Source organism: Leptopilina heterotoma, unplaced genomic scaffold, assembly GCF_015476425.1.
Source record: "Leptopilina heterotoma isolate Lh14 unplaced genomic scaffold, ASM1547642v1 Lhet_47, whole genome shotgun sequence".
NCBI classification, from domain to species: Eukaryota; Metazoa; Arthropoda; class Insecta; order Hymenoptera; family Figitidae; genus Leptopilina; species Leptopilina heterotoma.
In genome coordinates, this window is record NW_025111098.1 from 1,854,000 (window position 1) to 1,880,708 (window position 26,709).

At 28.4% G+C, this 26,709-nt stretch overlaps 1 protein-coding gene across 1 annotated transcript; it reads left to right on the forward strand.

The window, feature by feature from the left end:
- The first annotated feature begins 4,086 nt into the window (after window positions 1–4,086).
- Window positions 4,087–13,709, forward strand: LOC122507403. Its single transcript, XM_043620087.1, has 4 exons — window positions 4,087–4,230; window positions 7,074–7,267; window positions 12,733–12,934; window positions 13,393–13,709. Exons 2-4 carry the CDS (start codon window positions 7,084–7,086, stop codon window positions 13,526–13,528), a joined length of 522 nt encoding a protein of 173 aa, XP_043476022.1. The 5' UTR covers window positions 4,087–4,230; window positions 7,074–7,083; the 3' UTR covers window positions 13,529–13,709.
- Window positions 13,710–26,709: the final 13,000 nt, after the last annotated feature.

The window sequence follows — 26,709 nt, forward strand, 5'->3', positions numbered from 1 at the left end:
TCAACGATTCTGTTTCAAAATGTCTCCGGCTCGTAAAGCCTGATAGAAACCCTCCCACACGCTAGGGAATTCTAATTATTCGCAGTCTGTTAACCCTGCATTAAATTAACAAGTGCACTTTCATTGGAAATAGGAATTACATTTAAAATATTTTTTATCTTCAAAACAGAAGAAATATGAAGAACAAGATATACTGGAATACTATACTTTACTTCTTTAAACTTAATCAGAATATTACAATAATGAAACTAAAATTATCTATTTTAAAGGTTCTAAGCTTATTTATACTTCTTCTCCTTCAACAACAGACACAATGATTGAATGTAGAAAAACGCAAAGCATTTTATTATTATTTATTTTATTGTTTTATTTTAACTAAGTTAAACAATTTAAATTTGTAAAATTAAATGTGAAATTATAGCAGGCTTCACAGTGCCCCTAAAAAGTATTTTAGGGGAAATAGGGGACTGAAAATTAAAAAATAGGGGACTTTTAGGGGACCATAAAAATTGGTTAAATAAAGATGAAAATATAATTTATTTATACAGAGTTGCCACAAAAATTTAACTTCATTTTTCCCTAATTTCCAAACATAACTTTGACTTTTTCCCTGACCCTAAAGAATATTCTGATTCACTCTAAAAATTATTAGATACTCAAAAAAATGTTCTACTAAATTTATTTACAAAAATTTCTTTAAAAGTAAAGTTATTAGAAAACATCAATAGTTTTATTTAAAATAAATATTTAATCATTTCTTTTTCATTGGAATTAAGATGTTCAAAAATTTCAAATTGAGCAACTCATAAGAATATTATTATAAAACATAAAGATGACCGACTGCCAAAATCATTATTTCATTAATATAATTCAATTAACATTTTCTAAAATTTTTAATTTGTATTTAAATACAAAAATAAATAATATTGAATGTTTCTTAAAATTTAATTTTTACGAAGAATTGTATTAACAACTTTTGAAAATATTTAATTTCTTTTAAGGAATTTAATTAAAATTTTAATGAAATTTATTATATTAAAGAATTTTATAACAATTTTCGAAAATAATTGAAAACTTTTTGAAGAATTTTATTAAATTTTTCAAAAATAATTGAATTCCTGAGAAGAACTAAAATAATAATTTTTGAAAACAATTGAATTCATGAGAAGAATTTTATTAATATTTTTGAAAATAATTGACTTCTTGAGAAGAATTTTTAAAAAAATTTTGACAATAATTTAATTCTTGAGAAGAATTTTCCTGTCTATTTATAAAAATAATTTAATTCTTGACGAGAATTTAAAAAAATTTTTGAAAATATAAATTAATTTCTGCAAAGTATTTAATTACTTTTCAAAAGAATTGAATTCTTCTGATGAATTTTGGTATTTAACAAAATAATTGAATTTTGGAAAAGAATTTTATTAAAATTCCTTAGAATAATTTATTTTATGGGAAGAATTATGAAAATAATTGAATTTTCACATAGAATTTTATTAAAATTTTTAAAAATAATTGAATTTCTAAGAGGAATTATAATAAAATTTTTAAAACTAATTGAATTTCTGAAATTTTAGAATTTGTAAAAATAATTGAATTCTTAAGAATATTTTGATAAAAACTTTTTAAATAATTGAATTCCTTTAAAACTTGTAATATTTATGAAAATAATTGAATTTTTAAAACGAATTTTATTAAAACTTTTCAAGATAATTGAATTTCTCCAAAAATTTAATTATTTATGAAAGTAATTGAATTCTTACATCAAATTTTATCAAAATTTTTAAAGATAATTGAATTTCTGAGAAGAATTTTATTAAATTCTTTTAAAATAAATGAATTTCTGAGAAGATTTTTAAAAAAATTTTGAAAATAATTTAATTTCTGCAAAGTATTTAATTACTTTTCAAAAGAATTGAATTCTTGTGATGAATTTTTGATATTTATCAAAATAATTGAATTTCGGAAAAGAATTTTATCAAAATTCCTTAGAATAATTGATTTTATGGGAAGAATTTATGCAATTTTGTTGTTTATCAAGCTAATTAGAATTCTTCTGCAAAATTACTTGAAAAATTAATTATTAATTAATTCGTAAATGAAATTTTATTATTTATGAAAATAATTGAATTTTTTCGTAGAATTGTATCAACAAATTTTTTCTATAATTAAATCTGTTGATAAATTTGATGAAAATAGTAAATATTGAAAATTATTGAATTGCAAAAAACTTTTGAAAGTAATTTTGAACTTTTGCAAAGATTTTTATAAATTTTTTCTGAAATAATTGAATTTTTGGCGAAAAATTTTGCTATTTGTAAAGATAATTGAATTGTTGACGAGATATTCGTGAAAATTTTATAAGAATAATTGAATTTCTTTGAAGAATTTCATTACTTTTGAAAATAATTGAATTCTTCTTCCTAAAAATTATTGAATTTCTGTGAAGAACTTTGTTATTTATCAAGATAATTGCATTAAAACTTTTGTAATAATTAAATAATATTAAAAAATTCATTCTTGTCAGAAATAGAAAACATTTTTGAAGGTTTTGTATTAGAATTAGTGGCAGTTTCATAGTTTACGAAGCTAAATTTGGTGTGAATTCACTATTAAAAGATAAAAGAAAGAAATAGGGGGAATTTAGGGGAAATTTTCAAAATAGGGTACGTTTAGGGGCCAAAATTAAAAAAAGGGGACTTTTAGGGAAATAGGGGACAGACTGTGAAGCCTGTTATAGTAAATCTGTGAACAGATGGAGATTTCAAATTTTATGCACATTATATGCTGGCTAATCGAATTTAATTATTTATTTATTTAAATCATTACAAGATTGTTGCAATAATTAATATATAACTAATAAATTTTATATTCTAAAGAGGACGGCTGTACCGTTGAAACATAAAAGATGCTATTTCTAATTTGTTCATTATTTAACTCGGAGTGATCGTTACATGATACTCTATAATTAATTAAATTGAAAAAATTAAATTAACTAAATTAAAATTTATCTAATAATAATGTGTTTAGTCTTTCTGACGTAGAGTTTATTGGTATAGAATTAATATCACCTGCTTTAATATATTGTGAGAATTTTCTCAGGTGAAATTTGTTGTGTAAAATCTGTTTGTCAAGATATTAATTGCACAGTATCACTACAACTCCACCTACAGAATGATCGAATGAATTATTAAATTTTTATGTACATCAATAGGTTTGAATGCCTCATAATGAATTTACCATTAATCCCTAACTATATTTTTAAAATATATCGAGTCTCTAGTACTTCTTACGTAATAATAATTATTACTTATACAGATGGTTTTTAAGAAAAATTGGTTAAGACTCTCGACTGGTGTGTATTATGTTTGGAGTTCGATTCCCACTTTCAGAATTTTTCTATAAAATATGACACTAAGTGTAGTTTATAATATTTCTTAATATATAGCTTATTGTAATTTTAACATGAAACGGAAATTTTAATATTATTGTAATATTATTATGAGGTTCCCAAATAGCACGTTATCAGGGTCACTGATTAAGAATCTGAAGTCTGATTTTTCATATTTTCAAAATTCAAAATGGCGGATCCAATATGGTGGAAATTTTTTAAAATAATGTTCGAAATCGCTTGAATCTAGCTACCGAGATTCATATAAATTAAAATAATAAATTTTGAAGAGGTTGTCGTCTAAAATGCATCAGATATTTTATATATAGAAAAAAGGTGACACTCAGGAGTGTCACTATGCCGTAAAGGGTTATTAAATTAAATTTATTGCAAACATTAACTATTTGGAAAAAGAATTAAAAAAATTTTAATTATTTTTAAATTTTTAATGCTACAGTGTAAATGTTTAAATACCTGACGAGACATTGAAATGAAAGTACTCTGTTAAAAAAGTTTCTAAAATAATTTGCATACATTCTGAAGATGACGAAAGATATTAATAGTGTAAGTGACGTTTTTGTAGTAAGAAAGTGATGATCTTGCCCTATTACATATTATATCGTTGTGCTTGAATAACACTGACCTTATGTATGTATAAAAGACATACCTAAGAAGCGAACAGACGAAAGGGGAACGTAACTTTCTCTTTAAACTGTCTCCATACTACCTCATTCAGAAACATTCAATATTAGGTTTTGATCAAAGCAAGAGTCACTTTTACCGTTAGTTATTGTTTTCTGATAAATTGGTGTTGTGGATTTATTATGCATTTGTGATTCGTGAGTTACTTTTTATTATAATTTTTAAAATCCTACCTCTTCCATTTCTACATACTATTTTATTGTCAAAAATAGTAAACTTGTTGTTTTAATATTGAAGGCATACATTTTCCAAAACAATTAATTTTGTTTAATTAATGATTGATTTAATTAATAATTGAAAATTCATTTTCTCATTTTATTACCATTATTTTATTTTATTTTATAAAAATACCTCAATTTAGACAAACACTTATGAGATTTAATTATACAAAAATTTTATTATTAAAAAATGAGCGTGTAATAAAAAGTTAACTTTGCTTGTTTTTTAAAATTATTAAAATTATAAAAAGCAGACAAGAACAAGAATTTTTTTAACAACACCTCGTAAGTAGTTATTTACGCTTTTGCATCTTTGGAAATATTTAACACAAAACTTAAGCGAAAATTACCCTGCAATGTATTTATTTAAAAAAATACAATTTTTTAAAATACTAACTTTTTAATTTACAAACATTTGTAAATACGTGAAAATATGTCATAGTCTCGATTTATTTCCTGTCTAATGGGTCAATTGTTATTAAAGAAATTTTAAATTATAAAAATTAAAAAAAAATTTTTAAATTTTTTAAAAAAATTTTATTTTTTAAAATTAGTGTTATGGTTTTACTATTATTATTGAAATCATTCTTTTTGGAACTATAACTTCATCCATATTCGCAAAAAATTAATTGTTGCTAACTTTATTTAATTGTTTACACTGTAGATAAATATAAAAACGTGTTCTTTTATTTTATATTGAATACGAAATTTTAAATTTACTCGCACTTTGCAATTTATCCGGTGAGAAATAAAACTGCTATACCATCAGATACTCAGCAGAAGGTAATAAATAACGCATCGACTAAAAAAAATGTTCTGCTTGTAAATGTGCCATTTTTTATGTTGCGACAGAAATCAGAACAAACTGAAAGGTCTAATTAAGGTGAAACTTCGACAGCAATGATCTAACGAATTCAATATAGTTGTTCAAAAATTTTTTAACGCAATTGGTATGAGCAATGGAAACGAAACAAATTACACATAGTATTAACAAACTCTTATGTTTCTTAACAAAAATAGAAAGTCAGAGTTTTATTCCATCTCACTTTTTTATGCGTTTTGTTTAAATTTGATAAAGCTTTTTTATTAATCGCGACCCGATAATGAAATTTATATTTAGTTGAGTCTCATAAGTTAAGAAAAGTAATAAAATTATAGTTTATTAAATAAAATTAATCACTATACTTAATCACTAACTTTATATACCAACTGATGCAAATTTATAAAAAACTATTATTCAAAAAATTTTTAAGCAAATCATTATTGTTATTTACTATTTTTTTACAGAATGTATTTAGCAAAATGTAGGTAGTTTTTTCAGAACATGGCTATTTACCGAACAAATAATTATTTGTTTAAATAAATAAAAAATTCATTATAACTTTATCAAAATATATTATTTTTTATAGTCACAAACAATAAAATTTTAGTAAAAAAATTTGATGGATCGAATTTTTTTTGTAATATACAAAATGTAAAATATTTCAATTTTCACTTCTAAAAGATTTTTAACCCCCGAGTATACTCGGGGTGTACCTTTCATTTATTTATTTAAAAAAATTAAATTCGAGAGTCATATAAATAAGAATATTAGTGTAAGTTGAAGCTATATACTTGTATTTAATATCAAAATAAATATGAAATAGGCAAAATTAATTTTATTTCCAATTACTCCAAAAATATTTTCACTTTCATTAAAGAAATTTTCACTTTTAATTTCAAGGGAAATATTCTCACTTTCAATCAAAATATTGTAACTTTCACTTTCTGTGAAAAATTTTCTCTTACAATTTCACTATTTCACTAAAACTTCACAATTTTGTTGGTGAAATTGAAAGTGAAAATTTTTTGTGTGAAATTAAGTATAGAAATTTTTTGCATGAAAGTAACGTTAACGCACCTTTGATTTTGTTCTTCAAAATTCAAAATGGCGGATTCAATATGGCGCGCAAATTCTAGGAAATTTTCAGGGACACTGATTAGGAATCGAATGTCAGTTTTTCGAAATTAAAAATGTCAGATCCAAGATAGTGAAAAAAATTTCAAAAATCACATAAAATGAGCTTGACACTCATTAGTTAGAGGTTTTCAGGGTTGCTGATTATGAATTCAATGTCAGTTTTTTAAAATTAACAAATTTAAAATGAATGGTTAAATTTTTATCAAATTTTATAAATACTTGTAACTTGTTTTATAATCGAAATTAGTAGATTTAAAATTAACTTTTTCCACCATATTGGATCCACCATTTTGAATTTTGAAAAACTGACTTCGGATTTGTAATCTTCGACCCTAAAAACCCTTGAGTAATGATTTTCAGGTAAATTTCATTCCATTTTTGAAAATTCGTCAGACATATTGGATCCCCCATTTTGAATTTTAAAAAAACTGAGATCGGATTCAATTCATAATTAACGACCTCGAAAACTCAAGAGTAACTGCTAAGGTTTTAGAAATTAATAAATTTTTTTGTCAGGTATTGTTAATTAATTTTTCACGATCTGGGTTTCCTTGTAAAATTATTTACAAATTGTTGTAAAATTTGCAATTTGTGATTTTTTTATTGTCCACTTTCAGATGACTTTGATAGTACATTAGTAAACAATTATACTAACTTTTCGTAAATTATTACTATTTTGTTTAGTAAGTATATTTCTTTTCGCTAAAGTTGTAGTAAAAAAATGACTAAAAATTAGTAAAAATTTTATTTGAAGTGAATTATATAAAGATATAAAGATTATTTTCATACTTATCGTTTTCAGGAATTATAAAATGCATCTAAAAATACCAGTGCTTTTGATTTGTTATGTGCTGTCACTAATGTGTGTGTCAGGAGCACCCAGTCCAGAAGAACCTCTGTTCGAACTTCCAGTACAACTTGTGGGATTTCCAGTCATCATCGCAGCTGTCAGAGTTTCGAATTTTGTCAAGAAACTCGCCTACTCTCTCAGTCCAGGTATATTAAAATTTCAAGGCATATAAAAATAACAGGATCCCTGTAAAATAAAGTCTCTACATTTTTGTAAAATAGTTTTAAGTAAGCACATAGAAAACCCATTTCACCCTTTCTAAAACAAATTAGAATTATAAAAAGAAAATTTTTAACTTTTTCAAAGAAAAACTTTTCACATTTCATCTCAGTAATTTTTAAATATTTTCTCCCTACAAATTATATTAAATGAAATATTTATTATATTTTTTATTTAATAGGTACTTAAAAAGAATTTTTTCTTCTCTATAAAAGTCAGGGTTATAGTTTCCATGAAAAAAAATCTTTTGAAGTAATTTTAACAAATGAAATAATTTTTCTGCTTACAATGTATTTATTTTGTAAACCTTGTGGTAGAGGGACGCCTGATTATTCCCCAAATGTCATTTTTACAAATTGTCATTTTTGCGAATAGTCATTTTTGCGAAAAGTCATTTTTACGAATTGTTATTTTTGCGAATTGTCATTTTTGCGAATCGCCATTTTTGCGAATTGTCATTTTTGAGAAATGTCTTTTTGGCGAATTGTCACTTTTGCGAATCGCCATTTTTACGAATTGTCATTTTTGCAAATAGTCATTTTTGCGAAAAGTCATTTTTACGAATTGTCATTTTTGCGAATCGCCATTTTTACGAATTGTCAATTTTCCGAAAAGACATTTTTGCGTAAATTCCTATAGTGAATCTATATATGCATACAGGTTTACTATAGGAATTTTCGCAAAAATGACAATTCGCAAAAATTACTTTTCGGAAAATTGACAATTCGTAAAAATGGCGATTCGCAAAAATGACAATTCGCAAAAATGACAATTCGTAAAAATGACTTTTCGCAAAAATGACTATTTGCAAAAATGACAATTCGTAAAAATGGCGATTCGCAAAAATGACAATTCGCAAAAATGACAATTCGTAAAAATGACTTTTCGCAAAAATGACTATTTGCAAAAATGACAATTCGTAAAAATGGCGATTCGCAAAAGTGACAATTCGCAAAAATGACATTTCTCAAAAATGACGATTCGCAAAAATAACAATTCGTAAAAATGACTTTTCGGAAAATTGACAATTCGTAAAAATGTCGATTCGCAAAAATGACTTTTCGGAAAATTGACAATTCGTAAAAATGGCGATTTGCAAAAATGACAATTCGCAAAAATAGCTTTTCGCAAAAATGACAATTCGCAAAAGTGACATTTCGCAAAATTGGCTTTTCGCAAAAATGACTTCGCAAAAGTGCAGCTCGGTAAAATGATATTTCGGAAAAATGACATTTGGGGAATAATCATGCGTCCCGATTGAGGAATATATTATTTACAATTTTTTAGTTACAATAACAATTCTGGATAGATTTTCACATTTTTTTTATTTATTCACTTTCATCGTTAAAATGTTACACTATTTCATGTTACATTTTTTTATGAAATCAAACTATTATTATCATCTTTGTAGAGTGCGCAAAACATTAATTGCAAAATGCAAGAAACTAAATAAGAATTAAATATTTTTTATAGCAACGCCTGACGTAATATTAAGTTTCACTATACTTAGATTTTTGCAGTTATATTTAGGGTAGTTAAATCATTGAAAGACACCAGTAAAAGAAAAAAATTGTTTAAATTAATATTTTTTAATTTCTTATTCTTTCAAAATATGGTTTATGATAAAACAATATATTCAATATGCAAGTTATTTCTGAAAATAATTATTTAATTTCTTCGTGGGTTATGAACATGACAAATAAACGATGCATAAACAGAAAATAGGTTACTAGTTATTATACACTTAATAGTATATTTCGTAACGAGTGCGAGCAGTTGTCAAATTTTAAAGGAGCACTTTTTTTGGAACAAACTGTAGGCGAAGCGAAGCTTCGCCTACAGTTTGTTCCAAAAAAAGTGCTCATTCAAAAATTGGCAACTGCTAGCACTAGTTACGAACGATATTTTTCATAACAAGGTGCAAAAAAGTGCCTTTTTTTGCACCGCGTTATGAAAATAATATTATTGTCTTTGTTATTCTATATAGTGTCTTTCTCTCAAGCAATTCTAAATTTGAAGTAGTAACAATTTTCGACCACCATTATTGTATAAAAAGTAATCTTACTGTAGTATTGCCACGTGAGTTTAAATACCTTGTAATACAATGTGCATTTAAAGTCTATCAAACATATTGTTGTGCATATTTTATTACCTATGTTCAGTATATATTTGAAAGTAGGTATATAACTCCTCTTTCTAACAAAGATTTAATAATATGTAATTTAGCGTTAAATTTTCGCAGCAAGCTTTCTGGAAATTTGAAAGTTTACCTATTAAAGTTTTAGAATGCTTGCATTACAAACATTCAAGAAAATTACCATGCAAGCTTGTAGCAGTGGGGCACATTATTTCTTGCTGAATTTTTTTTGGAAGTTTTTGGAAAGTATAGAAATAAGTTATCTTGATATTACAAACAACGTAATTTCTTTAATTTCCTAATCTGAACCTCGTGTACAAGTTAAATACTTTCTTTCTGAAAATTCTTATAATTAATTCAAATAGAAAACTTATTATTGAAATAGAGTATCCGCAGCCTAATACATACGATATTATAAAAAACAGTTTCTCCTGTTTAATCTCTTCTGGTGGTGAAATTTTTCCAGGTAGAACGGTTTTTACAGAATAGACTTCATCAAACAACCCAACCTCGGTGGCTCTTTGAATTATTTTATTGTAAAAATCGGTGAAAGGCGGATTTCCACTCGTTGTCCATTCCAACAAACTATAATCAATAATTTCTGGCAATATTTTAACATTTAAGTTTTTACCTTTTGCCAAAAAATGTGCATTAATTTTATTCTCAGCATCAGCAAGAAAGCAGCTTATATTTTTATATTTATCCAAATATTCTAAACAATTTTTCCCCTTAAACGGAATACAACAATCGAAATATTGACATTTCTCTGACAGTTTTTTAAGGAAAGGATTTGTAGAAAATAGAGATATTACTGCATAAGTATCTATGTCCATAAACGGTATTAAAGACGAATTAGCTAATTCTTCCCAAGTCGAAATTTCAGGCTCCGGCTGTAGATTAATTTCCATAATTACTGAATAGATGTAACCTGTGTAAACAATGCATGTAATCAATAAGGAACCAAATACAATTCTTTCTACCCAGTTATTTGGTTCTCGATTTGCGGGCATTCCAATTATAATTTGACTGATGTTTAAAGGTTGCCATGTTGTTCTATTAAAATTCAAAAAGAAAGCCGTGAGTAGAATTATGACAATTGTACAAATTGTGATCATTATCATATGAAAAAATTCTGATGAAAAAATCATATATTTTGTGCTTTTTTCCGTTCTTGGAATTACAGCTTTAATGGCACCAATTTTTTGGATTCGTAGAATATCATTAGAATGAATATGAAATGTGGAACTTTCTATACTGGTTCTCATTACTGGAGAGATATAATCATAATCTCTAAGTGTAAGTGTAGAATTCATTGCTCGAGCAAAAATTTCTGTAGTTCTTTTCCTCATCCACTGGTTTTGCTCAGGATTAACATCATAATTATAAGATCCGAAATAGAAGTCCAATTTTTGTCCCTTAAGATCGTTAACTTTATCCGGAAACCATTTAATTTTAGAAGTTATCTCCAGGGCAGTGAAGGTTTCTATAAATGGATTTATATGACTCAAAAAAGGCGTAACTTGGTGTTTTGTATTATAAGTCATAATTGTGACGTCCAAATATTCCCATCTCCAAAAAGAACGCAAGGTATGGTTAAGATACTCATGAGTTGAATTAAAAGAGTTCATTATTAAACATCTCGGTAGTGCCAAATTTGCTTCAGAATTTATCTCTTTAAGGTGATTTGTAATTGAAGTCATTGTGTTATTATTGGTTGCTTGGAAGACAAATAAAGTAGAACTTCTATAATGCATCCGACCATGAAAGTTTTCTTTATATATCCTACAAAAGATAAAATTTTTATTTACTTAGAAAAATGGTAAACCTTTATTTAATCTTGTGATCAAAAATTCATAAAATTTTCACTACATTTAAAATAAAAAATTTACAATTTTATTATATAAAGTAATTGTATTTTGCACTCAAAAACTTTTTTTAATAGACTTAACAAGATAATTTTTTAACATATCTAGTTTACCTTTTATGCCAAGTGGAAATTTCGTTATAGTTGCTGCTTAAAGATGGAAAATGTTGATTGACTTCTTTCATTAACGAATTCAGCATTGGATCTGTATTTTCGAATAGATCTTCAAGAATAAACACAACCCGATACAGTTTAGATTCGTTCTTCAGATAATTTATAAATCCATCAAAGTAATCTGTTCTTATGGGTTTCTGTAGACTAACTGTTGAACGTTCTGCAAGAATTTCCTTCCACAAAATAAAAATAACCAAATATATACCAATAAAATTCATATTGACAACCACTGACTACGACTTCCAAAAACTGACTGCTGAGTATTTATCGAAAATTCTAGGGCTTTCAAATGTAATTTAATTTACTAGGCGACTGAATTGTCGTTTTTTGTCAATAACAATCACTTAAGTAAATACAGGGTTAAGAAACGTTTTCTATTTTTGTATTGGAGCTGAAATATACTTGAAGGGGTAACACCACTCTAGAGGCAGAAAGAAATACTTATGTTTGATGATTTATTTTAAGAAAATGAACTGTTTAAGGGTAAATGTGTCAATTACTGCAAATGCCTCAACTCTTGTCACTTTGAATAGAAATGATGATTTATAATATTTATTATCAGTGACACCAAACACCTCAGAGTAACAATTTTAGTTTATTTTTATTTAATTACATTTGTCAGTACACATACGGTGTACACTGTAAAAAGAAAGGTACTAATTTAGTACGAATTTTGGTACTAAATCGTAATTTGGTTCTATTTTAATACCGAAATCAGCTCTAATTTAGAACCTTTTTTTATAGTGTACGGAACCCTAAAAATACCATATCTACTTTTAAAGTTTATATTATATAGATCATGAAATTTCTTTGTTTTCTGTTCCAGGACTTGAGCTTCCATTTTGTTATAAAATTTAAAATAAAATTTTTTGTTCTACACTTCAATATATGTATTTAAAAAACTCTCCACAAAGAAATCCTATTTCTTTTTTTCATTTTCCCAAAAGAAACCATCAAAAATTGTTCTCTATTTTTGCCTCTATAGAGTGGTGCTACCCCTTAAATTCATCTCAGCTGTGTTTTATAAGTCGAACCTTCGGAGCATTTAAAAAATTTATTAAAATCGATTTAGATTTGAGTTGTCAGTAGATTTTTGTCAAGTATAATTTAGAATATGTATTGGAAATTAAATTTTTTTTTCAATACCTTGAATAGTAACAGTATCTCGTAAAATTAATAAATGTTTTTCACTATCAAGGCAATAACATATTTTACAGAAACCTACAGAAGTCGTTCGAAACGTGATTTACTGCCATTCATCAATCAAGACCAATATGACATTGACGAAATTGAGAAAAGAATTGAAGAAGAATTTGGAACATCTGTTTGCATATACAGTAATATTTGTGAAAAATATGCAAAGCTTGCCCTCGAAAATGATCATAAAAAACACAATCTAGATTGGAATTTTATTCTTAGGTAGGTATTATTCTCTTAATATTTAAATTTCAATCTGTTTTAACTTTTATTAAGAAAATATACTCTCGGTGGGAAAATATGTTAATGTGTTGGTCAAATTCCATATTTTCTCGAATCTAGAACATTTATGTTCTCCTGACAAGATTACTATGCCAAGAAAATTATTTTTTTGATTTAAACAATAATTAACTCGTCTCTATGCAATCTTAATAGTTACTTCAACTAAGTAAAATTTTCTTGATTCAATTCAAGTTTTTTCAGTGATAAACCTTTTTAACAAACTATTACCCCCTCGTTTAAACGTAAACTACAGATTCAGATTTTTTGAGGAGTTAGTTTAAGGATCTAATTAAAAACCTAAAAACTAATTACATTTATACTTTTTACATACTATTTACAAGAACTTGAATATTTTTTTATATTTTATAAGATTATCAAATGGACTTTTTGCTTTTCAGACGCTTAAAAACATCATCAAAAAGAGAGAGAGACAATTATCTTTTGAGTGTATTCCTTGGCGATATTATTGGCAGTCCAAAGTTTTGTCATCAACTGGCAAAACAAAAAAAGATATGTGTTGAAAAAATTTTATAGTACTAATAGTTGCACTTAGCAATTAATCTTTGTAAAAAAAGTATATACATAGAAAAAAGCCAAATATAAAGTTTAAATTACGTTTAAACTATAATCTTATATGAAATGACACTTGTATGTATTATAATTAATCATCACAGCAATTCTTATTATTAAAATATAAATAATATTATAAACGTCAGTTTTTAAGAAAACATTTTAAAAACAATTTAATATTATGTAATTCCTTTTACTAATAAAATTCGAAAAAAACATTTAACGTTTTTACGACCTGGGTCTCCTGGATAAATTGTTTATAAATAGCTGTAAAGTGTGCAATTTTTAATATTTTGACTGTCATCTTTCAGATAACTTCTATAGTACTATTACCTTGAATCTAGCATACTTTTTAGAACTTAAACACAAAGTTTTTTTTAAATTACGCCTTGCTTTAAAACTCAATAACGTTTGATACAGATTTTTAATTCGAGAAGCTATTATTAAATAACTTCAACTATACACTTTTTGGTGCTTTTTGCAGTCGAAGGGTTTCGCCCCTCGAACCATCATGTGACATCCTTTTTTGAGTATTTGATAGTACATTGCTTTTTAACTTTTTGACGCCTGTGGCTACATACAAAATATTTTTTATACACAATTTTTTTTGCCTTTGAAATAAAAATTATTGTAAGTGACATATATGGCTGCATCATTCTGTATACTCGACTGATATTTGTATCACTCGTTTTGGCTCAAACGTTCTGGGCTACAACTCGTATTGCTAACATGATTCTCGTAAATAAAAAGGGGTATAGCTGATAAGGCTAATGTGGAATCCCAACATTTCGGATTTCACATTCCGAATTCCAATTTTCATATTGAAATGTCGAATCTGGAATATAAAAAGTGGAATCAGGAATGTGGAATGTGAAAAGTGGAATTCGGAATGTGGAATATGAAAAGTGGAATGTGGAATCCTGAATATAGCTAACGAAATTAAAATTGATTATTAACAGATTATTAATTAATTTATAAAAATTGAACAAGTGGAAATAATATTGGAATTGAATTTAAGTATAATAAAAGCTCTCGTACAATATATTTAAAAATAAACTTAAATTTTTTTATATAAAATATCACAGTTAATTCCACCCATGTTTACGATTTTATTCGCCAATACTCTGAACATTCACAGCAAATCTTCTTTTCGTTCAAAGATCTCCCTACTACCTTTCTACCACTACGATTGAAATGTAATCGATTCTCCGTGAACTCAGGCGTAAGTCACCCACCAGTCAGTGTGACAAGAAAGTCTCTTTGGCAAAGACGCCAACGGAGCGAGAAATTACTCATCGTTCCGATTGAGGTTAATTAATTAGATAATTAAGCTCTCACAGCAAAGCAACTGCGCTCACTGTGCCCTCGGAGTAGATGAATTTCTCTTACTTTGGCTTATATTATTTAGATATTCCTCTTTCAATTGTGGCAGTGAAGTTCATTAAAAAATCCTCCTTGTTGCCGGATAGAACCCTTTCTCCTGTCTCATTAATTTTCTCTTTCACAGAGGTTGTCGATGCACCTCTGCGACGCAAAGAGGATACCTCTTAACGGAAGACTTAACCAAGATCTCATTATATTCACACGATTTTCGTAGAAACCCAAAAGTTTTGCAGACGATCACATGTTCCAGTACTTTCATTATTACCAAGCTTTCACAGCAAACTTGGCAAAATGTATTTTTAAACAGCAAAGTGTCTCACCTGTAGGAAGCTTTTCGTAAGAGGTTATCTCATGTTTGTTAGACAAGACTTCTGCAAACTGAATAGGAAAGCTTACCGCAAAATTGCATTGAATCATTAGTTAAACCTCACTTTAAATGATTTATATATAACCTATAATGCTCTTATTACTTTTAAATAATTATTTCAAGATTTTTAAACAATTTACCGAATTTTACCAATTTGGTAAAATTATATTCGGAGAAAAATACATTCGGATGAAATCTTTGTACCTATGTTTAGGCTTAATTTGTGTTTAACGTTGTATAGGAGTAAAAACAAAATACAGCTAATAGAGTGAATCTTTCAACTGATATGAAGCAGAATCAAAGAGTGTTATTGTAAATGGTTCTCTGTTTATTTTGTACAGATGTGTCAGTTTAGTTTACACTTCAATGCTGCCCATGCGACTTAGGCAGATTTTACCTTGGCCTACGGCTCCTTTACTGATTCGTATTTAGATAGTCAAACCTTCCCAGTGACGACATGAGAAATTGCAAGTGGCAGGCTAGCCTTATTGAATAATTAAAGATATTAACATACCGAATCTATAATACAAATAAAACGCACAAATACTTTTAACATTTTTTTAATTAAAGATGATCTTTTAAGGGCTACTCAAGCTTTTGGAGGCTATTGAAACACTAATTTGTTATCTATTTAATTTTAAAATATGAACCACACATTTTTAATGAATAAAAAATGTAGTGACATTATAATGTTTGGTTTAAAATAGCAAACAGTGGCTTTGGTGTTTTTTGAAATTGCATTGGGAAGTTGAGTAAAGAATACAAGGGTGGAAGGCTTCTTCACATCTAGATATAAAAAAGTGAATTTTACGTCTGAATTTAAGGAATTCGCCGAGGTCATAAACTATAAAGATTCTAGACATAACTCGAACCAGTATCACATTTTATTTAATTGCCCCACGGCACCCTGAGCGAGAGTTTTCGTGTGCATAATATTATTTATTACCGAAGAAGCTGTTAAGATTTAATGTCGAAAAGGCTCTCGGCTTGGAAAATGAAACTCAATAAAATGTTTGTTATCCAATCGAGCCAGAGCTTTCTCAAAGCTACTGAATTTGTAGAAAGCACAAGCGATCTCGTAGCTGAGACATTATCTCTTGGATAAGGCAGCAGGCAGGTTTATGGTCCCCTGAAATTCTATCTTAGTTATGTGCTTTTCTCCTTAAAGATGAGAGAGGACATATTTTCTGAGCATAGCTTTAAGCATTTGTCGTTAATCGTCTCTGTCTTGCCTTCTGACCGACGATATTGAAAAAAGTCAACTGATAACGAATGTAAATAAGATTTTTTGGTAGCATTTAATTATTTACACTTTAAAAATATTAACTTACTCTGGGAAATTTCACAGACAAGAATAAAGTAACTCGGCCTCCCAGTGATTACGATTATGAAATCAAAATTCTTACGTTATTTCTAAATTTCAATTAATAATTGTACAATTTGAGAACCAAATGCTTATACCCACTGTAATTGTTTATTTTTTAATTTTAAATTATAAAAAAATTGTTATCATTTCAGCGCCATGACAGTGGTCTGTCAGCGTAAATGAAAGTGTTGCCCCAATACTCAGCGAGTTGTTTTTTCCCATGGAGATGTCAATCTCCATGGGATCAACCATCAAATCAACTGCTCTGTGTTACGAAATAATATTTTTTAAAGCGTATCTTACCCTATGCCGTACCCTTTGTTATACCCGTTCGTAAAAAATATATTAATACATCCAAAAACAGTTAAAATTCTACTCAAACATTAAAAAAAACAAAAAAAACTCAAACATTCACTGTTTTTTAGAATAACAAGAAAAATAACTGATTTTTAAGAAGTGCGAAATATTTGTATTTTATAATTACTTTTTATCCTTGAATTGTTGAGTACAACAGTTTTTGAAAATGACACCAAAAATGTGTTACAATTCTTTTAATATCAAAGGCCACAATTATAAATGTAAAGTAATAATATAAATTATATAATATTATATAATTTATATAATAATCCGATGAACCATTAAACTGAACGTGTTAAATTTCAACACTTCTCGTCTCTGATCATAAATGCATAAAAGAATTGGTAAGGAGGGTTCATGGATCAATGAGGTCAGATAGTGGGTTGATGAAAGTATAGACAGGGGAGATGGTTGGTAAAAAGGAGGTGCAAGAGGGTATAATAGCTGTCAAATGGTATGATCTATTTTTTTGATGAGATATACTAATGTCAGATTGAGAAAATTGAAACGATTACATTAAATTTATAATTTATTTATTATTAAAATAATTATTAAATTATTTTAATTAAATTTATTAAATTTTTAAAATAGGGTAACTCCGGGGGAGATGGGCATAGTTTTTTTAAAGTACTGTAAAATAAAAATAAATTTCAAATACTGCACTTAATCTAATCTTCAATCAATGTCGTTTGATTGTAATTTTCGCCTCAACCTACAAATAGATCTCCAGCTCTGGTGTCGATTACATCAATAATTATTTTGTTCTCAGACATTTTATAATTTGTTTTTCTTTAATATTTCTTAAGCATCGAAAATTGACATAAAAAATTAAATAAAAATCATTAATGGACATCTCACTCAATCCACTTGATACAAGGAATTTTCATTGCGAATATCGCAGAACACATGATTTATGAGTTAAAGGATACATCAAGAGGATTAGCAGTTAAAACAATTTCTTTCGTGAATGATCGGACTTGCAATGCTTTTGAAGACAGAGTTAGTGATGTTGTTTTAGCTTCAGAAAATATTTTTAATTTCTCAGCGAGAATTACATATTCAACCAGAAACAAAGTTTGGCAAATGCGGTCAAAAAGAATGCAGAAAAAATGAAAAAAATATTGGATGAGGCCGAATTAATGACAGATGTTGTTAATTAAAAGTAAAGTGCCAAACAACACGGTTATGTTTCCCCTATTGATAGAGCATTTTCAAGAGAACCAAGATCTATTGTTCCAAGTTTTTGATGCAAATTAAAAATTTAATTATTTATAAATAAAGTGTTATATTTATTAAAGGATAATTTGACTAAAACTTATCAATGTTATACAGACAGCATATTTTATTTTAATGGTAATATAGTTTTGATTGATTTACTATACTTAAATATTTCTGTTTTTTTAGATTTCAGAAGATGATTCCATAATAAAAAGTAAAATAGGACCAACACATATTTATAGTATTTCTAGTTGTTGAAGGCGCAAATTTATATGATGAAAGAAGTCAATGTTACGTATACATCGAAAATCAAAATTTGATTAAAACAAAGGATATTTTAGAAGGAATCTTCATAGTGTTTATCTCTCATTATTGCTTTGGACATTCGTATCCTATTGATTGAATTTTTAATTTCACATTATTGAATTTTCAATTCCATGTTAATTAATTTTCAGTTTCATGATATTGAATTTTCAATTCCATGTTTTTGAGTTTTGATTTCCATGTTATTGAATTCCCAATTACAGTTGTTATTGAATATTCAGTAATATATATTGATATTCACTTACATGTTATTGAAAATTCATATACATATTTCTAACAGTGATTTAATATTATTCATAAAAATTTGGAGAATAAATCATAATAAGTGATATTTTTTTACAAATACCCTCTACATACTCATTTGACCGTTATCGAACAAAAAACGACAAATCGTACGCCTGGTGGGGACTATTGAAATCGCATTCAAAAGCGATGAAGTGTAGATAAATCAGCGTATAGGCAGAGAGTTAATATTGGTTTGAATACAATTTCTCGGTATTCAGTATATTTGTGAACTACTTGATCTGTCTTTAATTTCCACTTTATATGAGTTCAAACGTTTTTTTCATGTTCTTTTTTAGTGTAAAAATGTTTTCAAAAAAATGACTCAAAAATAATATTTTTGAAAAGTATTCTAGTTTCGATTGCTTATTTAAAGATGAATTAAATAAACTATTTTGTTTCTAACTTGGCAAGTAGAAAGTTATTATAATCTTTTTTGTTTAAGTCAAGAAAGGAGTAGTTAATTTTTGATAGTATTCTAATTTTAACAAATAATTGTTTCTATAAATAGTTCAAAATTTTATTTGGTTGTTTATATTTTTCATGCATATAATATACAAGATATAAAAGTATTTTTAATGTATTGAGTTTACGATTACATTTTTATGTCCTAAATTTTGAACACACTTTTACTTCCGAAAGTTTACGAAGCGTGATTTTATTACTCAATTTCACTTGTAATTACCTTCTATTCGAATTATTTGGAAGCAAAAATAATAAAAGGAATTTAATTATTTATTTATCTTATTATTCCTCAGAATAGTGACATACTTTTTAGAACCAATTTAATAGTCAAGCATATCACACTCTTTCTTCTTCCTTTTGAAATAGTACTTATCATTGAGAGCGCTTTAAAAATAAAAAAGAATTTAAATCTCATATCAGTCCATTCAATTAGAATTAGAGATTTAAAAGTGATCTATCACTAAATTTTTCGTCATGCTTGGAGACATTGGTGATAGACAGGCTAATTCGATGAAAATGGAAATTTGCGTCATCCACGTATTCACGGATATCATCTCAGAACCCTCTTTTATGCTGTCAAATCTTTAGTTTACCGGTCAAAAACATCAATATTAGATACGGAGGAATTGACAATAGAGGATATGAAATTTTTCGCTCATCTATACTATTGTCGCGCTGATTTTATAAAAGCAGCCTCTAGACCTGCTGACCGCTTTAAATCGTCCATAAATAACGCATTAGGGTCTCAGGGACCTGAGCAACGAGCACATCTGATTGTACTATTGATGACACGTGTTCAGGATCAATCGCTTAGGACGCGTGCCACTATTTTCATATCATCGTCAAAGGGGAATTTTCGATTTCTTTTTTTTAACAGATTTTCCACTTAGGTTCGCAAGCAAAGCCGATAAGCTTGAAAGTTAAACCAAACACTGGCGTCTTGTCACAATTTTCAGAAGCTGAGTATAGCACATCGCCGTGAACGAAAGATAATTTCATAGGATTATGGTATGGATAGTGGTAGTTTATAAGTTTAATATTTTCATGGAGATTGTTAACTCTGGGATAAGATTGAAATTTGCATAAAGTTTAGTATTACAGTTGAGAACTTATGCGAACGTGTATCAAGTAACATAAAGTGGTGCAGAAATAGAATGTAGTTAAAAATTTTGTCCCACCGTGATTTGTGTACCTCATGAAGAATCCTTTTGCTGCATCTGAGTTAGTCAAATGGTCAAACTGTCAATGGAGATTAACTAAATAGTAAAGCACATCAGTACATGTTTACATCATAAATACTTATTTGCTTCCTACTACTGGATGTTCTAGTAGCCATACATTTTTTAAGAATTCTTGTAAAAAAGCTGAGGGATGGTTGTAACAGTTTTCAGAAATTACAAGTTTCAAGTGAATCTGATAAAAAATAGAAATTTCTGAAGTTTTTCTAACAGGAAAACAAAATATTGAGATTGACTTTATCCACTTTATTAAATCAATTTGCTTCTATTATAATACATGATTAAACACAAGAGTTCTAATATATATCATCTGCTCCTTCTATGTATAAAATATTAATAGAATACATTAGTTTGTAATATATATGTGGAGGAAAGAATCCACTGAATCGTGACAATTAGTAATTATATTGGTTTATGTATGTGTGGATATTAGAAGACTTTGGTTAAGAATTATATATATGTATGTATCAGAAGCCTAATTGTCTTCTGCTGTCAGTTGCACCCTACTTGGCCCTGTCCATGCCACACGCCCCTTCAGGCAATGCTGTAGCTTTCCACGCCACCTCCATTCCCTTTAACCTTCTAGAACCCACACCCTAAATTATTCGCGTGGAGGATAAAATAATTACATACCATGCTTTCACCTTTTTCGATAGATCCATACGAAATGCCTGAGGATCTCATACTTTTATTTGAACAGTGTCACCGGTACATTAACTATAGTGACCTTTCACTTACGTGCAAATCGACCACAACCTTCTGTTCATTTATCTTTTCACCCTTTCTTTACATTACTTCGGACCGGAATAATGCGAAAAAGCTGCAGCAGTCATTACCAACAAAATTATACTTTTCTCGTATGATGAGAACGTAACAATTATGAACAGTGGAAATAGATATAACTTTATGTTAAATATTATTTTTTTGAACATCATATGAAAATATATTTCTGGGTATTAAATATAGATTTATTTACATTACTCGGTTTGGGTTGAGTTTGATTAACCGTATCAAATGTATTTCTCAATACTTTACAATTGTATTTAAATACTCCAGAGTGAGTGGATTTGTTGATTGTGAGAGTGGATGCTGAGAACCACGACTCCTGGAAATTATACTCGATCTCACTGTTCGACACATCAACATAGTGAGTTAAAGAAAATAAATCCGCGTGTCGTAAAATGCGAATAAAGGGAGAAAACACCAGAGAACTATATTTGAAGGTAATTAAACATTATGAACATTAAAAATTAATACTTCCTCATGTGATGTTAGTTTAAGAACCTCATTAATAAAACATTTCATTTTACAGGAAATTCATCGACAACTACTATTCGCCTAGTGGAGGTTCATATCATTCATGGAAGTCCTATTGAAAAATTCACAAGTAATTGCATACATAATGGAGAAATCAAGAGCAATTAGATTAAGCAGGAGTTTTGGCCTGTCACTGTATGGTGGTGTGTGGAGATTAAAAGATTTCCCAAAAGAAGTAGTTAACAATACTTTTATTGACTTTGCAACTAAAAAAGGAGTTATAAATTTAGAGAGGTCTAATCTTTTTATTGTCCCGAGTGGCGACGCCGACCGGAAGGAAAACTAAAAAGAGTCTTGCATTGACGTCAGCTGCACCAAAAAAATAATAAATTACATTTTATTATATAGAAAAGTTTGTATCCTAACAGAGGAGAATGAATATAAGTCTCGATGATATTTTACTACATAATAATTACAATGAGGTAAGATAATAAAAAAGACAGAAACAATTTAAAAATTAAAAACAAATTTAATTGAATGTATTGCCGTAAATTACTATTTTCAAAGAATAATTCTTTATAAAACCTACATGTTTATAGATCCTATTTCAAAAAAGGTCGATCTACTGCTATATGTCAAAGGAAAATAAAATTTTGTTTAGATAACATTAATTATGCAGAAAAAAGAAAAAATCACAAAGATCTGGCTAAATTTGTATTTGCCTGCAATATTGATCCGCAGATGCCATATCTTCAGATTATTTAAAAAAATTTGTTAACAGTTTTCGACCTTCTTATGTACCGCGTAATCCTGAAAGTGTATTTTCCGATTTATTAGACGAAACTTACAAAATCTTAACGAAAAGTACTGAAGAATATAAAAACATGAATCGAATTTTATTTTTTAGTAAGATCAAACATTCAAAAGGAGTAAAAATTTTAACTGTGATCAGGAATATGGAGGCCCAAACTTTTTTAAAAATCATTTCAATTTTCGGAAAACACGAATTTGGAAGCGGTTTATTAGAGCTGTGAAAAACAAAAACAGTCTTTAATGTGGATGTATACGCGGTGATATTAAAAGAACTGTTCGTTGCAAAAGATGATCAATTTGATTTTTGAATTTTACCATGCAATATTGAGATTATTAATACTATTTCTTAATAATTCATTGTTAATTTTGAAATTTACGAAAATGTTTTAAGCATTTTAAATTAATGTAAGAACAATTACATTAAATTCACATTACAGTACACACAAATAGATGCAAGCTAATACTAATATAAGGACGAACAAACACTTAGGATTGAAGACTCAGAACCACTGAAACAACCATTAAGTCTAGGTACAGACAGTTTGATCCAAACCCCTAAGTGCACAGTTCAACTCCTAAAAGTCCATAAGAAATTAAACACATACACAAACAAATATTCACACAGTAAATTCGTTATAATATTGTTTTGATAACACTAGCCACGAAAACAGTTGTATAATTTAAGATTCTCTAATAAAAGTGAACAATTATCCAAATTCGCGTCCATTATCAAATTAATTACTCCTTGAGAATTTATTTTAAACTTTTTTGTTGATAGTTGAGTCAACCAAGTCTTTTGCCCAAGAGACAAAGTTCCAACGTTTGGAAAAGAATACAAGAAAGCGATCTGACTTTAATCACAAAATTTTGAAAAATTAGACTATTTCTGACAAAAAGCGTCTCTTCAGTGAAATATATCACTTTAATTGCGCGACAACTATGAATTTCGTTAATGTAATATATATAACTGTTTAAATAATTTGGTTTCAATTACAGAATCGGAACTTGCTACTTCAACTTTTGTTGAGGCTGAAAATGACAATTTAAATGAAATGACCTATGTACACCAATTTTTATCTATGTATAGGTAAGAAAACTGTGGGCGCCAGGGGGTAGGTACATGCCTTTTTTTTGCGAAAATCGGATACAATTTGATGTTTTTCGCGAAAATATATTAATTAATTTAATATTTTAATTTATTCTTGTTTTATTTAAAACCTATTTTTACAATAAACTCTTCATTTACCGGTACATTGACCGTTCAGAAACATGTACTGTTACTCAAACCAGCAGGTTCAGTTCACGCTCACTAACCTTGTATTAACCTCTCAAACCTTACAAAAGAAACCCTTAATACCCTACCTTCACCCTAAAATTGGAAAAAATAGACAAAACCGAACGTCAAGCTGATTCTGTGTCCGAAATGTTCATTTGGTCTTTGCGAAGATCAGAAAATTCAATGTCAGCTTGTCTTATGCATCGGCGTTAAATTCAAATAAATTAACCAAAAATATTCTTATTTTATTTCAATAATCATTTCATTTTTATAATTTTTAAATTAAAATTCATCACTTCTTTCAGACTTCAGTTTAATATATCTACATTCATTTTTTATCATCTTTTAGAATTTAAAAAATAAAATATTCAATATACTTCAACTATCTACGAGAGAATATTAAAATTTTAAAAATTAATAACTTTTATCCTTCAAATATAGTCATTCAATAAATAGAATTGCAGTGAAAATGGCGAACAGAGATAAAGTTGGCGGCTTTAGGATCCGAGTTCACATTGCAGGAATAATAGGAAGCTGCACAAAAGAGCGCGTGTCGAGGTCCATTGTGGTTCGCTCTTTATTGACTCTCCTTTCGGGCGTGAAATATGAACGATGACAATATATAGATTGTATGAAATACATATGTATTCCGTTATACACTTAAGCCACTTGGATAATGTGAGTGTTATTAGTGCATAAGGATTTGAAAGATTCGCGCGTGAATCGGTACCACATGTATGAGACAGGTCGATTGGAAAAAGGGTAGGCAGGCTATTAATCGCTCCGCTAACAAAGAATGGTTCATTACTAATTGTTCTCGACCAAAGACCAAACACCATTGCTTCAGTTGGATACAATACAATTTTTTATATGCAAAAAAAAATTCACTTCATTATTAACACTTTATTGGAATAACTCTAATTTGAAATATTTTGAAATATTTTTTTTAAATTGTCTGAATTAAATAATATCCTTTAGATAATAATCATTTTTACTTTTCCTGTTTCCATAAAAAAGGGTGATCCTTATTTTGGAAATTTTTGAATTTTGTTGCTCCCAAGGGTTTATAGGATTCCGTAAAATTAAAAAAAATTTATTAGTGCTACAGAACTTTTGAATCCAGAGGCAAGACAACAAATTGTCTAAAGTATTTTACGTACTCTTTGAATATATTTTTGTAATACTTATAACATTATATTTAATACTTGTATATGTGTAAATTTACAAACCTCTTATTGTCTATATTTAATTTAAATTTTATATCATTTTTGGGAAGGAATTTTTTAAAACGAAAAATTGAATGCAGGTGGGTGAGCTCGATAGAATTTCATTTGAAAATTGAAACAGCATCTGTCAAACTGCTGGTTTTTCATTCCCATCCTTGATCTACGGTAAAAAAATCATCAGGCTCCAATAGGGCTGAGAATGTATGCAAATAGAAATGTAATCTGGTGTCAGCGGCGCGACCAATAATGTCAATCAAACGCACTGGTGGTCGAAAGCCAACAATAGGGAATTGGTGAGTTAGTATATGGCCCAAAGCGAATATGCAGTATGTAAATGTTGTTATATCAATGAGGATCTGCATATGGATGCACGCCAAATACATGGACAAAAGTGACACGCGTGCTTTGGCGACATGTGCAGCTAGCCTACGTGTTTTCGAATGCATCGCCATTAAAAGTCAGGGAGAATTACCTCACTCTCATGAGCTTTCTCGAAAAATCTGCATATCTACACAGCTATACGAAATTTTGTCCTTTGCCTTTAATCTCTAAAGCTTTGTGGGCAAATGAAATTTTAATCAAAACGCTCACAGAAAAAAAAACTCTTAACGTTTTATTGTACTGTAAAATTGTTCGCGTAGTGGTATATTGTGTAAGTGTATCACGCTTACTAAAAACAGACTTTTATTATTATTGTCTCTTGTATTAGTATTATATTATAATTAATTTTATAACTCAGTATTGTAACGTCCTGTACGATGACGTCATATTTAAAATATTCGTAATTTCTAACATATTTTTAAGAAAATATCTAAACTAAAAGAAAATAGTTTGTAACGTTCATTTTAAATAATCACGTTATAAAAACCGAATTTAGTTTTCGCCGAAACTTATTCAGTTAATTCTTGATTAATTATTATAAATTAAATGCGGTAGCCAGAATCGAACTCAACATCTTACTTTATTATTATCTTGTTGAATTGTATAGAATCAATATAATACAGAAATGTTGAGTTGTATATAAATCATATTGTTTATCTCAAGAGAATTCCACACGTTTTGGTTGATTAGAAAACACAATGTTATTTATTGTTATTTAATTATCAACCGACCGAAAATGTGTCAACAATTAATATTAATCGGCACAAATCTACTGTCAACTAGCAACCACCTGTCATAGATGTTGGGCCTGTTATCATGCTGCTGGGGCGAACCCAAGGTGCGCATGACATATATACGGGACCGAAGCAGGATGTCAATTAACCTAATTTCGACAGTTCGTGCCTGGCTGCCGATTGATAAATACGGTTTCACCGCGGTCAATTATCACCACCATCGAAATAATCAAAGATGGATTTCCGTGCTCGGTTGGACCGAATCAAAGGTTAGTGTCCAGTGTCCATCTTCCTCGTTATCTTGGGAATATCACCTGGGCACGGTGTGACCGAGAAATACTATCGAGACGGAAGACCTCATGGCAAGCCGATAGGACGCCGCCATTTTCGGTCGACCGACACAAATTACCGGCGTGTGGAAGTTCTCAGTTCTCTCCACAGAATTCAAAGTTTAAAAT